Source organism: Palaemon carinicauda, chromosome 37 (genome assembly GCF_036898095.1).
Source record: "Palaemon carinicauda isolate YSFRI2023 chromosome 37, ASM3689809v2, whole genome shotgun sequence".
In the NCBI taxonomy this organism is placed as follows: Eukaryota; Metazoa; Arthropoda; class Malacostraca; order Decapoda; family Palaemonidae; genus Palaemon; species Palaemon carinicauda.
This window is the reverse complement of record NC_090761.1, coordinates 29,176,071-29,192,500: the sequence shown is the minus strand read 5'-3', so window position 1 is coordinate 29,192,500 and position 16,430 is coordinate 29,176,071. Positions and strand designations below refer to the sequence as shown.

Sequence of the window (16,430 nt, the reverse complement as noted above, 5' to 3'; positions counted from 1 at the left end):
GGAGATCGTAGGCAATGAACTAGAAAGAGTCTTATGCCCTGTTAGAGCTCTTAAGTTCTATTTAAAGCGCACTAAACCTTTACGAGGCCAATCTGAAGCTTTATGGTGTTCAGTTAAGAAACCATCCTTGCCTCTGTCAAAGAATGCTTTGTCATACTTTATCAGATTGCTAATACGAGAAGCTCATTCACATCTGAGTGAGGAAGACCGAGCTTTGCTTAAAGTGAAGACGCACGAAGTTAGAGCTGTAGCAACTTCCGTGGCCTTTAAGCAAAATAGATCTCTGGAAAGTATACTGTAATGGACGCAACCTATTGGAGAAGCAAGTCAGTGTTCGCGTCATTTTACTTGAAAGATGTCCAGTTTCTTTACGAGAACTGCTACACACTGGGACCATTCGTAGCAGCGAGTGCAGTAGTGGGTGAGGGCTCAACCACTACAATTCCCTAATTCCATATCCTTTTAATCTGTCTCTTGAAATGTTTTTAATGTTGTATTTATGGGTTGTCCGGAAGGCTAAGAAGCCTTTCGCATCCTGGTTGATTTGGCGGGTGGTCAAAGTCATTTCTTGAGAGCGCCCAGATTAGGGGTTTGATGAGGTCCTGTTGTATGGGTTGCAGCCCTTGATACTTCAGCTCCTAGGGGTCTGTCAGCATCCTAAGAGGATCGCGAGGCTCCGTAAGGAAGACGTACTTATAAGGCAGAGTAATCGTCTAAGTCGACTTCCTTACCAGGTACCTATTTATTTTGTTTTTGTTATATTGATAACTTCTAAAATGAAATAAACACTCTTAGCTCATAAGATGTAAACATATTTAACTGGTCTCTACCCACCACCCTGGGTGTGAATCAGCTATATATTCACCGGCTAAGTTAAATATTTAAAAATGATATTTTAATTATGAAATAAATTTTTGAATATACTTACCCGGTGAATATATAAATTAAAGGACCCTCCCTTCCTCCCCAATAGAGACGCAGTGGGATGAGAAGAAATTGAGTCTTTGTTTACATTGAGTATGGTATCTGGCCGACAGTTGGCGCTGATGGGCACACCCGCAACCTGTGTAGCGATCGCTGGCGAGTTTTTTGTACAGTTTTTTTGTCTGTCGAGCAACAGAGTTGCAGCTATATATTCACCGGGTAAGTATATTCAAAAATTTATTTTATAATTAAAATATCATTTTTACAGAATATGTTTTTAGTCCAGCTTATTTTGACAACCCATTTTAAATATGTTTAGGCTAGTGTTGCCTAATGTTTATTGCATACAGTAGCTTAATATATGAATACAGTATTTACTTTATTCATAAGTCACTCCATGGTTATTATATAGATAGAGTTTGGTAGTTAGCTGCCAAAAAATCTCAGCCAAGGGCATTATACCTGAGTAGGCTTAATTTGAGTATGTTATATTTCTAAATATACGATTTTAGTCAAATTGTCCAACCTCGGTATTGTTGAAGAGGGTTTGCAAATTTGAGTCTTTATATGATAGTTTTATATCTTGTGACTTTCATCAATGAAAAAGCCTGTGATAGTGTGTATTGGCCAATTATGTGGAGAGTTCTGGGTTATTATGGAATTCTTCTTAAATATGTATATTTGATTACCGGTAAGTCTGTTCATGAGCATACCAGGTGCAAAGTTAATGTTAGTGGAGACCTATCAAATGAATTTCTAGTGAATAGTGGAATAATCCAAAGCAATGTATCCTCATGGATTTTGTAATGCATAGTACAGTTGGGGAAGGTGGAGAAGGATTGGACTGTATTGGTAACAGGAAATTAGCTGACCTTATTAGCAGAACACCACAAGACTTGCAAAGCGTGCTTACCAGAATGTAGGAAATATCACATGACGTTGGGCTCAAGATGAATAGAAGAAAGACAGAGATGATGAGAACAGAATATGCAATAGAAGATGAAATATCATTGAAAGGATTAATGAGGTAGAATCATTTAAATATTTAGGAACTATGATATCTAATACATGGTCTTTAGAATTGGAGTTTAATGAAAGATTGAAGAAAAGCAAGTCAGACAATGGCCAGGTTAATTAAAATTTGGAAATAAAATTGCCTGAAATTACATATAAAAATCAGGCTATATGTCAGTTTAGTGAGATTGGCGTTACTCTATGGACATGAGTCGTGGTATGATAATGAAACAATATCTAACAGATTTAGTAGATTTGAGAACAAGGCCCTCAGAAGGATATTGGGAGTTAAATGGCAGGACAGGATTAGAAATGAAAAAAAAATAAGAGAGATTACTTGAGTGCCATATGTGGATGAGATCAATGTGAGGGGTAGATGGAGATGGTTTGGGCATTCTTTTTGTACAGTACTCCCCAAGAGACAGTAGTTCACCAAATTTTCAACTGACCGCCACAAGGCACTAGAAGAGCTGAAAGACCCAGGCCTCCATGGCTGAGGACTATGAAGTGTGAAGTAGATGATGAATAGAGAAGTATTGATTTAAAGGCTCAAGATAGAGACGACTGGAGAAATCTAACCGAGACCCCTTTATCAGTAGCCATAGGAGTAGATGATGATAATCCTTTCATCAATAGGAGCAGTAATAAGAGAAATTTGAATAGGTCTAACCCATATTTTTATTAGCCTGCTTTTGTAGTATTTTCAATATTACAAGGCATTGCTTGTGAATACAATACAGTACTGTATACAAACATATTTTGAGTGGATATGTTCTCTCTCCTCTCTCAAGGTTTGTTAGAGAGAGGGAGTGTGTTAGTATGTAGATTTCTCCCCCATGTTACTGGATCCTCCTCCCCATTATTTATTTATTGAAATAGGCATTGGATGAATTAGAGGGCTACTCGATTAAACCTTGAATGAGATGCATTCTTGTCCTACCCATTGGCTTTTAAGCAAGGGATTCATCTACTGTGTGGTTAAGAGAAGAGAGTAAAACCTAGTTATGGCAGCTCTTTTTTCTCATCCAACACATGCTACTGATTATATAAATCTGACTAACGCATGATTGAAGAGAATTTATAATCTGATTAACACCAGTGTATCATTAATGTTTAAAATTTTTTAATAAGTCATGGAAATTTGATGATAATAGGTGAGAGGTGTTGATATTAAAATTAGGGGCTTTGTGAATTTCATTTGTACATAACAGTGCCAAATTATTACCACCATCAACAAAGTTGGGAGGAGGTTATGTTTTTGCCCCTGTTTGTCTGTTTATTTATTTTAGTAAAACTTCTTGGCCACAATTTTACTCATAGAGTAGTGAAACTTTCAGCAAATTAATTATGTTGAGATGTGGAAGTAATTCAGTTTTGAAAGTACTAGGTCAAGGTCAAGGTCGAGCAAAAGGTCAACCGGATTAACCATAACCTTAACCCCGAGTTCGCACATGCCATGGCGGAGGTCTACACTCTCAGCGCTTTTCTAGTTTTGATGTGAAAGACCTTTTGATGGAAAATTGCATGTTGGAATTCAATGTTAAGAATTCTTTAGGAAGTTATCATAATAAGTTTTTATTTAATATTTTGTGTGTATTACAAACTTTTCTCAGATTTTATAATAGAACTGTTTCATTTTTTCAGTTCTATTACAAATTAAACTATTGGGTGTTTTTTATTTTCAGTTAAACTTGATTCTGGAGAGAAAGTAACATTCCTTGATACTCCTGGTCATGCTGCATTTAAAGCTATGCGTGCTCGTGGGGCCAATGTAACAGACATGGTTGTGTTAGTAGTTGCTGCGGATGATGGTGTTATGCATCAAACAAAGGAATCTATAGAACATGCTCAAGAAGCTAAAGGTAAAAACATATGTTTTGTCTGTATTTGCTTTTAGATTTATGAAAAACAAAATATCTAACTACTTCTGCCTTTCTGCCAAGAATGCTAATATTCATTTTTAATGCTGGTAATGTTCTTTTTTTAAGATAACTGGGCTTTCATATCATTTATGAAATGAATTTAACCAACTCACTACGATGACGTCGTTTGACGTCAAAGCATGGCTGGTAATACGTACGATGACGTCCTGTATACATTTACAAATATAAACCATATGGAAGTTAAAATCACTCGTATATCCTACAAATGAGTATAGCACATGGTCGTATATCACGCAGTTCACACTTAGGAAATTTCACTAAAAAATCTCCTCCTCTGTCTGTTTCTAGCCAACCAATGAAGTCTTTGGGATTCTAACCTTTATTCACACCACTCTTTCGAGCCAATGGTGACATTTCCTACATGAGGCATTACTCAAAACCCCCCTGACACCCCCCAGCTTAGAGATGTAGAGATCCTCACAGCTCACCCCACCACCAACTGAAACACTTGCAATTCTAGTCCTTATTCATGATTATGTCAGGTCTATTTTAATGTATTTCTATGTTGGTATATGTGTGTAAATCACACAGAAAGCATTCTGTCATTGTTCTCCCCTTCTGTCCCCCACCCCTAATGCTCCCAAAGCACCAGTAATGCAAGTTATTGAAAGCTCTGTATAGTCAAATTCTGTCACACACATATCTAAAATCAAATTCCATCACACTTATATCTAAAATCACTCAAAATTATCTCGTTACTACAAATAATTACCAGAAAATGTCTCGATCCATATGTATCTTCCCTTATTTTTATATACATTTCTTATTTCCTACCTGATTTTTGGGCTCAGGCCATGTCGTCCTGATGGAAGCTTCCTAGGGTATATTTGATTACAGTGATATTCCCAGAGAATTTACCTTTAGGTCTCCAGAATTCTAAGTCCCGGCGCGAATATCCTTAAAATTTCTCTCAAGGATATCGCATGATATCAGGGGACGTATATCTTGATACGACACATAGCAATCTTCACCCCGAATAGCGTTTTCGCTTCGAGGGGGAAAGTGGCAAAAATAGAAGGGGGCGCCGTTATTAGGGTACCCTTACTCCGTTACTACCTTGAGTATCTAGATGGCGCCATCGTCGCCGCCATGTTTATTCCTTTAAGCGTAGCGCTACTAGCTCGGTGATTTTCCTGTTCGCTCTTGTGTTTTCGCTTATCTCATTGGATTTATCATGCAATCTCCAGTCTTCTGCCTCCGGAAAGTTGAGTATTTGATCTTTACATTGAATAAATTTTAGATCTTGCCTCACAGTGAAATTAGGTTAAATTAAGTGGAAGAGCTGTTGCCTGAACTGGAGGCGTCATGGGCGCTGTCATTCGTAACGTATGAGTTATTTAGTTAGCCAGAACGACTTTCCCGGTATATATAGCATGATAACTATAGGTATTCTGTCTTCATTGCTAGGAGTTAATTATATTATGCCGATTGTATTCGTAATAGTTTCGGTGATTTAGGTAACCGAACCTTGCTTACGCTAGGCTTCCTAGCCTAGGCATTTTAGTTTACTTTCATGCATGATATAATAGACATTCCTAGTTTTATTAAATTTAAATGAAGCTATTTAGGCAATTTCTGGGCTCGAACCTGTGCCGCCCAGTGAATAAGCTCCATTTAGCACTTATTCTTAGGTAATTTACTGCTAAATATACCAGAGAAAAAATGTAAAGGAGTGCTAGGTTAACTAGCTCGCTCACCTATTGGTGTCGGTATAAAATTGGGCGTATATTCCAGAGGTCCCGCACTATTTAGATTAATCCACGACAGAAAACCCCAATAGAGGAGAGCCGTTCAACCTCACTCGGTACTACTAACAATGCATCCGCTCAGAACCCAACTCCTTTTAGCACGACGAGTATAGTAACCCGCATTTTTGTTGTGCTCTCGATTTTGGTTTATTTTCCATTGAATTATGGCTTCTTCGTCGGTTTCCCAGGAGACACCGTCTAAGTTAAGTACCAAGCTGGGTTTTACTGTGTTTTGAGCAACCTAGATCGTTTAATATTTATATTATAGGAGTTTATTCTCTTCGTTCATTTCGATCTTGCTTGATTTCACTACAGTTGGTACTCCTGTTTTTGAGAGCTTTTAAGTTTCACTTGCGGTGTTACTATGTGTATTATTTTTATTATCAAATATTATTTGTTATTGTGAATATTCATTTTTTAGCGTTTAGAATCCTCGTGGTTCAATTTTAGGGCCGATATCATTTACGTATCGTTATGGCTGCCGACCTTCGTGCTAGGCGGCAATGTTATTTTTAGCCATCAGGTGTGTCTTTTGTGATTTAATTATTATGTTGCATACCTTGCCCAAAATTTTCTATGTGTTTATTCATATAATTTTTAACGCTATTATTATTATAATGAATATTTGTGCTATTACTCCGTTTGATCTGTCTGGTTGGGGATCGTCAGTTGGTAGCCCTGCTGCCTCGTATCACGTGATCCTCCCCCACACTCCCCCTCTAGCTAGGTGGGCGACTAGGCTTCTCCCCCCTCCACTAAGGGACCGTTGCCTTCCCTCCTTTTAGAGGGGGTAGTTCAGTGTTTATGGACTTTGTCCTCCGGGTGGCCCGGCGGGTTCGTCTCTGTCTAGTCTGGTTGGCCACCGGTCAACAGAGTTGGATCCCGGTGCACCCTATTTTATATTCACTTTTCATTCTGGCTTATGTTATACGAACCCTCCGTGTTCGGTTGGCGGTTCTTAGCTACAGTTCCGCCCCCCCTATTATTTTATGACATTTCCTATGATGATTATATATGACAGATCACTACCCCGGAGTCCCTAAATGAATTGGTATTGGATATACTTTTATTTCCCGGCCCGGGTCTACCCCGCCCCGGGAAATCAGACACCATGTGTCTTAATTCCTTGTTATTGCATCCTTTTTTATGCTCCCGGCTTGACCGGAATGGATTGCTATACTTTAGTTTCAAGTTAGACTTATGTTTAGGCCCGGGTCCTCCGGTCCCGCCCCTATGTAAGAATATTACAGTTAAGCTCTAACCTTGCGTTAGACCTATGTTAGGCCCGGGTCCTCCGGACCCGCCCCTACCTAAGAATATTACAGTTAAGCTCTATTCTTGTGTTAGACCTATGTTAGGCCCGGGTCCTCCGGACCCGCCCCTACTTAAAGAATAGTACAGTTAAGCTCTAATCTTGTGTTAGACCTATGTTAGGCCCGGGTCCTCCGGACCCGCCCCTACTTAAGAGAATTACAGTTTCTCATATACTATTCTTTTTATAGATGGTGCATTGTCTGACGCCGGCCTGTGCAGCTGTTCTGCACCAGCCTTGTGGCCACTCCGTCTGCCGATCTCACGCCCCTTGTGGGGTTCAACTGGAAGACGTTGTGGTATGGCACCCGGATAACTGTGTGATTTGCTTCGACCTCATCACTACCCTTGGATCTGACTCGGTGAGTCCCGTTGGCTATATTACCTTCTTATTTATTTTACCATTAGTAAGATATCTATGGTCTTGAAGGACCATTGGGAGTCTTCCCTTTTATAATTCCCACTATTATTTCAGGCATCCCCGGAGCAAAAGTCTGCGGCTCGGGCCACACTGAAGGTGTGGGTTGGTGGGTTTGCCCGGAATGTGAAGTCTAAGCGGCCGTACGTCCTATCTGAGGACTACTGCACCATGGTTTACCCCAACGCCAAGTCTTCAGCTGCTGTGGCTAGGCATGTGGCAGCTCCCATCATTGCCCACATTGATGCCACTATAACGGGTCTCATCGACCCAGAGCAAGATCCATCGGACGCCCCCGGAGGTCTGGAGGACAATGTTGCCTCCATGAACCTGGACGTCGAACCAATGTTACTAGACGAGCCGGATACAGGTAGGGTGGTAAGTGAGGCAGGTGTGTCCGGCGCTGAGATTCCTATCCTCAGCCCCGCTCTTTCTTCTTCTTCTGATCGCTCTTCTTTTCATGGATTTTCTGGGGACCGTGATTCGTCTCAATGATCATACCCGGTTCCCCCTAAGGATAAGTCTACTTCAAGAACCTTACCCAAAGCTCGCAAGCCTCACAAGACTTCTCATGGCTCTAAACATTGTACGAACCCGTCTTCAAAGACCTCTGGTTCCTCCTCTAAGTCTCACGACCCGGGAGTTCATTCCGCCCCTCCTGCTGCTAGCCCGGGCCTTTCCGAATCAGCCATGCTTCGCATCGTGTCGGAGATGCAGGCAAAGTTGGTTTCGGAGATGCAGTCGAGGATGGACACGATGTTCTCTAACTTCGGTCAGAGAATTGGGGCTTTAGAGCAAGGAGCTCCGGAGAGAGTCCAAAGCTCTCTCATCCCGGATGCCTCTAAGCTCCCGCCGTTTGCCAAGAACAACCCCTGGCGTATGGCTCTTCATTCCCCGTTCTCAGACGGAATGTTGACTCTGGAGTGCCTTGGCACTCGTCCTCTAGAGGACTTTGAATTCTTTCCTCCTGGTCTGGCATTTCCATTTCATGGTTATGCCAGGCTTACCGAGGAAGCTTTAGTTCGATTAGACAAGGTCCCCAAAGAGACGGTCATCTTCCCGAAGGAGCAAGCCCAATCTGTTTGGGCCAGATTTTTGAACGACATCGGCTGCACTAACACCATGCTGACGCCTTATAAAAGCTCCTTTACGATGTTCTTAATGGACAAGAACACCTTGACTTCATGCGTCAATAAGGTGGCAGAGCTTGCCTTCCAATATGCTCTGGAGGAGAAGCCCTTGCCTCCCATCCGAGAGGTGGATCCAATCTCCCTCCTTCTTCCCTCAGGCATTGAGTGTTGGGACAACGTCCATACCACCTTTACCTCCGGCAAGCTTGCAGCAGACTGTGCCTCAGTTTTGTTTAGTGAGAAGCTTCCCCGTCTCCCGGAATCCCTCATTAAACAGGAATATGATTCCCGCCTACGTGTGGGCCGTACTCTAAACTTGGCCACATCCACGGAGTCGATAGCCTTGACTTACGATACGGAGAGTATTTTTAAGTCTCTCAACAAGGCTACGTTACAGTCTTTATATTATGACTTGTATGACTTCGCTACTGCTAAACGCAGATGTCGCAAGCATGTCCTAGCTGAGGCGACGATTAGGCATGAACCTAATAAGCTCATCCGGTCCTCCTGTTGGGGTTCAAATCTCTTCCCCGAGGATCTCGTAGAGGAAGTCTTGGCGGAGGCCACTAGGGTTAATCAGAGCCTTAAAGCCCGTTGGGGTTTGACCCCTAAACGCAAATATGACCCCGCAAATTATCAAGCCCGGGGTAGGAAGAAGCTTAGACCATATACCTCCACCCAGTTCAGGCAACAGCAGAGTGCTTTATCCAACTTCCGGCTGCCTCTTCCTCCATCTTCTGTTGTCCCCGCACAGCCTTCCACCTCTCAGGCTCCTTCGGACGACTATGTCACCGTTCTGCTCCCTAAGAGCCAGCTTTCTGGTGCCTCCGCCACTTCTCCTGCCTTTAACCAGTCTTACGAGGCTCATAGCTCTTCCCAGAGGTATGGTAGAGGCAGAGGATACCACCATGGTTCTAACCAGAACAAAGGCAGGGGAAGAGCCTTTCGCAGAGGAAAGAACTTCCGAGGCGGACGTGGAGGCAACTCCTCAAACCAATACTGAGGTGCAGCAGGTAGGGGGGAGGCTCTATGCCTTCCGCAACAAATGGAGGTTCAGTCCCTGGGCGTTCAGTATCATCTCCAAGGGACTGGGGTGGAGTTGGATTCAAGGACCTCCCCCTCCGAACAAATTTCGTCAACATTCCACTCCGGACCTGGTCGATTTTGTCCAGGATCTTTTACAAAAGAACGCCATACAAGAAACGAAACATCTGAAGTTTCAAGGTCGGCTGTTCAGTGTCTCGAAGAAGGATTCAGACAAGAGAAGAGTGATTCTAGATCTATCCCTTCTCAACTTGTCCATTCAATGCGACAAGTTTCGAATGCTTACCGTCTCGCAGGTGCGGACCTTACTTCCCCGTGGGGCCGTCACCACCTCTATCGATCTTACAGACGCCTACTATCACGTCCCGATAGCGAGACACTTCCGTCCGTACCTAGGCTTTCGCTTAGGGGACAAAAGTTACTCCTTCAAGGTGATGCCTTTCGGGCTCAACATCGCCCCAAGGATCTTCACAAAGTTAGCAGAAGTCGCTGTTCAGGAACTCAGGAATCAAGGGATTCAAGTAGTAGCCTATCTGGACGACTGGCTCATTTGGTCAGACACCTCCCAAAATTGCCTAAAAGCCACTCACAAAGTCATCCATTATCTTCAATCTCTAGGCTTCCAGATCAACTTCAAGAAGTCCCGTCTTCTTCCAAAATCGAAGTTCCAATGGCTCGGCCTGCAATGGGATCTTATATCTCATACTCTGTGTCTTCCCAGACCCAAGAGGTTAGAGATTGCAAGGAACACCAAACGCTTTCTCAAAGACAAAGTAAGTTCCAGACGACTCCAAGAGAGGATTCTGGGGTCCCTTCAGTTTGCCTCAGTGACGGATCTTCTTCTGAAGGCAAAATTGAAAGATATCAATCGTGTCTGGCGTTCGAGGGCGAACCGGAAGCTCCGGGACAGGAAAGTCCGCCTTCCTCCCATTCTACGGGAAAGACTTCTTCCTTGGACAAGAGCAAACAGTCTGTCAAAGTCAGTTCCCCTTCAATTTCTGCCTCCGGAATTAATCATTCACACAGACGCATCCTTATCAGGTTGGGGCGGCTATTCTCAGCTCAAGAAAGTTCAAGGTCTTTGGACTCCCTTGTTCCGCCATTTTCACATCAATGTGCTAGAGGCCATGGCAGTTCTTCTAACCCTGAAACGTCTCGCTCTTCCCAAGAAACAACACCTTCGCCTGGTCCTCGACAGCGAAGTGGTGGTCCGCTGCCTCAACAGAGGCGGGTCAAAGTCAGGGCCTCTGAACCATGTTCTAGTAGCCATATTCTCCCTAGCAGCCTCGAACCGTTGGCATCTTTCAGCTGTCCACCTGGCGGGAGTCCGGAATGTAGTGGCAGACGCCCTGTCCCGGACCTCCCCTCTAGAATCGGAATGGTCACTCGATCTAAAGTCATTTCGGTGGATTCTCTCTCAGGTTCCCGGTCTCCAAGTGGACCTCTTCGCCACGGAATCCAACCACAAATTGAGAGTATATGTGGCTCCCAATCTAGACCCTCAGGCTTACGCCACAGACGCCATGTCACAGAATTGGGACAACTGGGAAAAGATTTATCTCTTTCCCCCGGTGAATCTTTTGCTGAAAGTTCTAGATAAACTGAGATCCTTCAAGGGACAAGTAGCCTTGGTCGCACCCAACTGGCCCAAGAGCAACTGGTATCCTCTCCTGCGGGAGTTGAGACTATACCCTCACCCGATACCCAATCCGGTTCTGTCTCAGATAGTACAAACACGCGTTGTGTACGCTTTCTCAAACATTCAGAGCGCCCTAACTTTATGGACTTTATGAAGTTTGCGGCTATGCATGGTGCCAATATTGATCCTCAAAACACCTTGTTCCTAGAATTGGATAAACGGGATTCCACCATCCGCCAGTATGACTCTGCAGTTAAAAAGTTGGCAAAATTTTTAATAGACTCAGACGTGAACTGTATGAACTTGAACCTTACAGTCACTTTCTTTAGATCTTTATTAGAATCAGGTCTGGCAGCCAATACTATCACCACTATTAAATCGGCTCTGAAAAAGATCTTCCTAGTGGGTTTTAACATAGACTTAACTGACTCTTTGTTAGCTTCAATTCCGAAAGCTTGTGCCAGACTGAAACCGGTTACTCGTCCTACCCCGGTGACCTGGTTCCTTAATGACGTACTCAAATTGGCTTCTGATACCATTAACAGTTCTTGTGATTACATGCCCCTTCTCAGGAAAACACTTTTCCTGGTGAGCTTGGCTTCCGGGGCAAGAATTTCTGAATTGGCAGCCTTGTCGAGAGACCCGGGTCATATTGACTTTCTGCCTTCGGGAGAGGTCCTTCTTTCTCCTAACAAATTCTTTTTGGCTAAGAATGAAGACCCTCAAAACAGATGGACCTCCTGGAAAATTGTTCCCCTCACGCAAGATCCGTCTCTGTGCCCTGTCACTACTCTTAGGTCTTATTTATCCCGGACCTCCTCTAACTCCTCGGGGCCTCTATTCGTTAGAGAACAAGGCGGTACCATTACTATTAAAGGGATCAGGCAACAAATTTTGTATTTTATTAAACAAGCTAACCCTGACTTTTCCTCTTGCACATGATATCAGGGCGGTTGCTACCTCGGTGAACTTCTTTCACCACATGAATTTTACAGACCTCTCCAGGTTTACAGGGTGGAAATCACCGTCAGTGTTCAAGAAACACTACCTTAAACATTTGGAAGCCCTAAAATTTTCTACAGTAGCCGCAGGGAGCGTAGTTACTCCCAGGTAAATCACAGGTTAAGACCTTGTCTCTTTATCTCTCCCTCTTGCCTGCCTCATTTATACCCTATTGTATTCGTTGGTTTCGCACCTGAATACTGTTATTATATTTGTAAATTTTTATATACTCCTGAGTATCTGTATATATTATCACTCACGGCATTATTATACCTATAATTGTTTTTTGGTACTCATCTCTGATTAAAGCATCCTGTATTTCCTTTACGCTTATGTTTTTACCTTTATTTTGCAAGTTTGGTGACATTTTCTCTTGTATAGATTCACTGGGCGGCACAGGTTCGAGCCCAGAAAAGGGATTTTGACGTAGGAAAAATCTATTTCTGGGCGAAGGACCTGTGCCGCCCAGTGAACCCTCCCAGCTCCTCTCCCTTGGAGTCCTCAAACTTTGGGTGCTAAGGAGTTGGGTTCTGAGCGGATGCATTGTTAGTAGTACCGAGTGAGGTTGAACGGCTCTCCTCTATTGGGGTTTTCTGTCGTGGATTAATCTAAATAGTGCGGGACCTCTGGAATATACGCCCAATTTTATACCGACACCAATAGGTGAGCGAGCTAGTTAACCTAGCACTCCTTTACATTTTTTCTCTGGTATATTTAGCAGTAAATTACCTAAGAATAAGTGCTAAATGGAGCTTATTCACTGGGCGGCACAGGTCCTTCGCCCAGAAATAGATTTTTCCTACGTCAAAATCCCTTTTATACATGTAAGATACATTGATTGCATATAAATTTTCCTCTTCTGAGATAGTATACAAGAGAGTCGCGGTGATTAAGGTAGTCGATTCTCGCCTGCCACTAGGCTACTAGCGTAGTGGCTTTAGTATACTTTCATACATATTCCCCAGTTACTCTCGTGTATTGTTTTATCAATTCAGGCATTGATGGATATCTCCTAGAATTATTATGTAAACCGATACTCGTCTCCAGTGGAGATTTAAGGTTAATCCCTCCTTCCCTCTGAGTGTAGCTTTAGGCTACAACCCTAGTTCATCGTGCCTCGAGTTGTCATTCAGGCAGGACTAGGCTAGGGTTTTCTGTCCCTTCCCTTAGCCATAGATAGCAGGTTTTGGGTTTCGGTCAGAACCTCAGAGTATATAGTCTTGTGCTGGCAGCTGGCAGGCAGGGTGAATAGTCATTCCCCTGTCGGACTACGCTGCCGGCACAGGAGGCTAGACCTCCTAGACCGCACCTGAAGGGGTTATACGATATTGCCACCTTCTCCCTGCGGTCTAGTAGACTAGTCCTGTGCTCGCAGACCCTAGGCTGAAGAATAGACATTCTTCTGCTGCCTAGGATGGCGCCGGCACTGGAACTCTGTTTCTCTTTTGTTAAGAGGAGGCGGCAAGCTTGCTGCCAGCCCCTTAACTGTATTGGCAGACCCTAGGCTGGAGAATAGACATTCTCCTGCCGCCTAAGATGGTGCCGATACCGAAACAGAGTTTCTTGAAGGCGTGGATGGACTGGCAACCCTGTCGGCTCCTTCCACACCTCATATAGGACCCTCCCCCCCCTCTGTCCTTTAGTGATGGCCTAGCCATTGCAACCCTTTGGCCGTTGTCCTACAATCTCACCGCTTGCCGGTAGGTTGTGGGGCCAGCCGGGGCTTCTGCTTGTAGTAGCCTAGTCGCTCAGCTTTCCCTTATGGACGCAAGGCTCCGGGAAAGCTGTGCCAGCTGGGCCGGCTGCCGGCAGGAGATCCCTTTACTGTAGAGTGTTCTTCTGTCCTCTCTTGGACTGCCATTCACAGACCTGTGGCCGGCAGAGACCGGCAATGATTTGTGGGTGGTTGGAAGCCTGAATGGTATATTCTCCCCTTCCATTTGAACCCTCATTCTGGAGGAAGGTAGTAAGACTGAGCTCTTATATCACCCTTCACTCCTTGCTTTCTCTCTCTATCTGCTAGTGCCGCCGGGTACTAACCTAGCCGGCAGCTGCCGGCCACTACCCTACCCGGCAAGGCGCCGGCTGGACTAGTGCGCCGGCAGCCGTCGAGCCGCCGGCACAACAACTTGGCTGGGCCGGGTTGATGCTGCCGGCCACTACCCTGACTGGCAAGACGCCGGCTGGACTAATGCGCCAGCAGCCGACAAGCTGTCGGCCACCACCCCAGCCGGCAATGTGCCGGCTGAACTATGCCCCAGGTGCTAGCCTTGCTGGCAACATGCCCGCTAGAACTACAGTATATGACTATACAGTGGCCAGTATATTTGCAGTATAGATCATACTGCAAACAGAAAACTATTATATAAAGTATACAGTAGTTAAATTTCCAACATATCCTGTGTGTCCATGCACAGTCTATTGTTGAGACCATACTAAAGGAAAGGAAGATTTCTTTCCATATATATACCTGTACTGATAGATGATCAGTTACAAGTGACCCTCATTATCAAACCTTTGGGAAGTCAGTGTTAAGTTACACGTATCTATCCTTACAGGGTAGAACTTTTCCATTGGGCCTCCTGAATAGGATAACCCTAAGCTTTTATTTTGAGGGAGGTCACAACCATTGGCTGGACAGGAAACACATGTATGTGTCTTTCCTAATTCTTTTCTAGCTTGTCTATCCTAAGCTATATGCAATAAAAATGCAAAAATATTAATAATAATATTTATATAGTTTATCAGGTGAGATGAACTACCATATACTCATTTAGTTTTCCTCTCTTTACAGGAGGACCACCCTAAGTGTGCGCGAGTCTTCTGCAACGTTAGGAGCAGAGACTTCTGCGGTCATGAGGAGTGCAGGGTGCACTCTCTCTGTTCCATCACCAAGGGAACTCTCAAGTATTGGGACCCCCAGGTATGTAATGTATGCAAAGCCTTGGTTACTGAGGCCTTTGATGACCCCAAGACAACGAAGTCAAGGGATGCAGCACGGAGTAAGCTGTGCAGATGGGTTCCTAGCTTCCAGAAGAATGCCACGGGGCCATACCTTCCGAATGAACGGATGCGGGCCTATCTGTTCCCTAAGGCAACTGCGGATGCCGTCATACCACAGCCTCAACCTGAGATCCCTTGCGTCCAGATTTCTGTGGATACGGATGTTTCGGACGCGATGAAGGACATCCATCTAGATGAGAGGATGTCAGAGGTGTCGGAGGACACCGAGAAGGACCTTCTTGCCGAGGGTCAAGAAGAGGAGTCTACCTTGGTTCCTGAGACTGAAGAGAATGACGTCGAATTGGAGTCCGTTTCGTCGGTTCCAGCCCCAGAACCAGTGCCCTCTACGTCTTCTGCTCCTCCATCTGACGAAATGGGAAAAGCCCTGGCTAGTCTCATGATGATGATGGAGAGTCTTCGTAAGCTAAACGAAGAAAGGGAAGCTGCATTGAAGAAAGAGATACACCATCTCGCAGCGTCCCGTGGGTCTCACAAGAGACTCAATGTGAAGGTTCTTCCTTCATGTTCTGAAGTAAACCCTTGGAGGCATGCAGAGTACATGCCAATTACAAATGGGAAGATCTTTATTTCAGAGAAGCTGGGAGCCGTCCTCATTGAGGATGTGGACTTTTGGCCCAGCTTTGAGTCTTACCCAGACTACCTGAGAACTCTTGAGCAAACGGGTGATAAGGAGGGCAAAGTCCATCAAATTCCAAGGAAGGCTGTTTTGTGTTCCCAAGAAGAACTCAGACCAACTCAGAGTCATTCTGGACTTGTTGCCACTCAACAAGTTCATATAAAACTACAAGTTCAGGATGTTAACCCTTCAACACATAAGGACCCTGTTGCCCAAGATGGCATACACAGTCTCCATAGACATGGCAGATGCCTATTGGCATATTCCAATCAATCGTCAACTTTCCTCCTACCTAGGATTCAGGCTACAGAAGAAGAAATACGTCTTCAGATCCATGCACTTCGGACTAAACATAGCCCCAAGGATCTTTACAAAGCTTGCAGACACAGTCGTTCAACAACTACGCCTAGAAGGTGTCCAGGTGGTAGCCTACCTGGATGATTGGCTGGTGTGGGTAGCATCCGAGACGGAATGCATGCAAGCATCCAAGAAAGTGATCCAGTTCCTGGAACATCTGGGATTCAAGATCAACGTCAAAAAGTCTTGACTATCTCCAGCTCAGGAGTTTCAATGGCTTGGAATACATTGGAACTTACAGTCACACCGTCTCTCCATTC

The 16,430-nt window shown here is 44.3% G+C and overlaps 1 protein-coding gene across 1 annotated transcript in view; it reads left to right on the top strand.

Moving 5' to 3' along the window:
- mIF2 (mitochondrial translation initiation factor 2) overlaps positions 1-16,430 on the top strand; it is a 168,436-nt gene that overhangs the window by 52,207 nt on the left and 99,799 nt on the right. Inside the window, exon 6 of the mRNA XM_068360953.1 lies at positions 3,624-3,800. Within this exon, the coding sequence (XP_068217054.1) occupies positions 3,624-3,800 (177 nt within the window). The remainder of the gene's footprint in view (positions 1-3,623; positions 3,801-16,430) is intronic.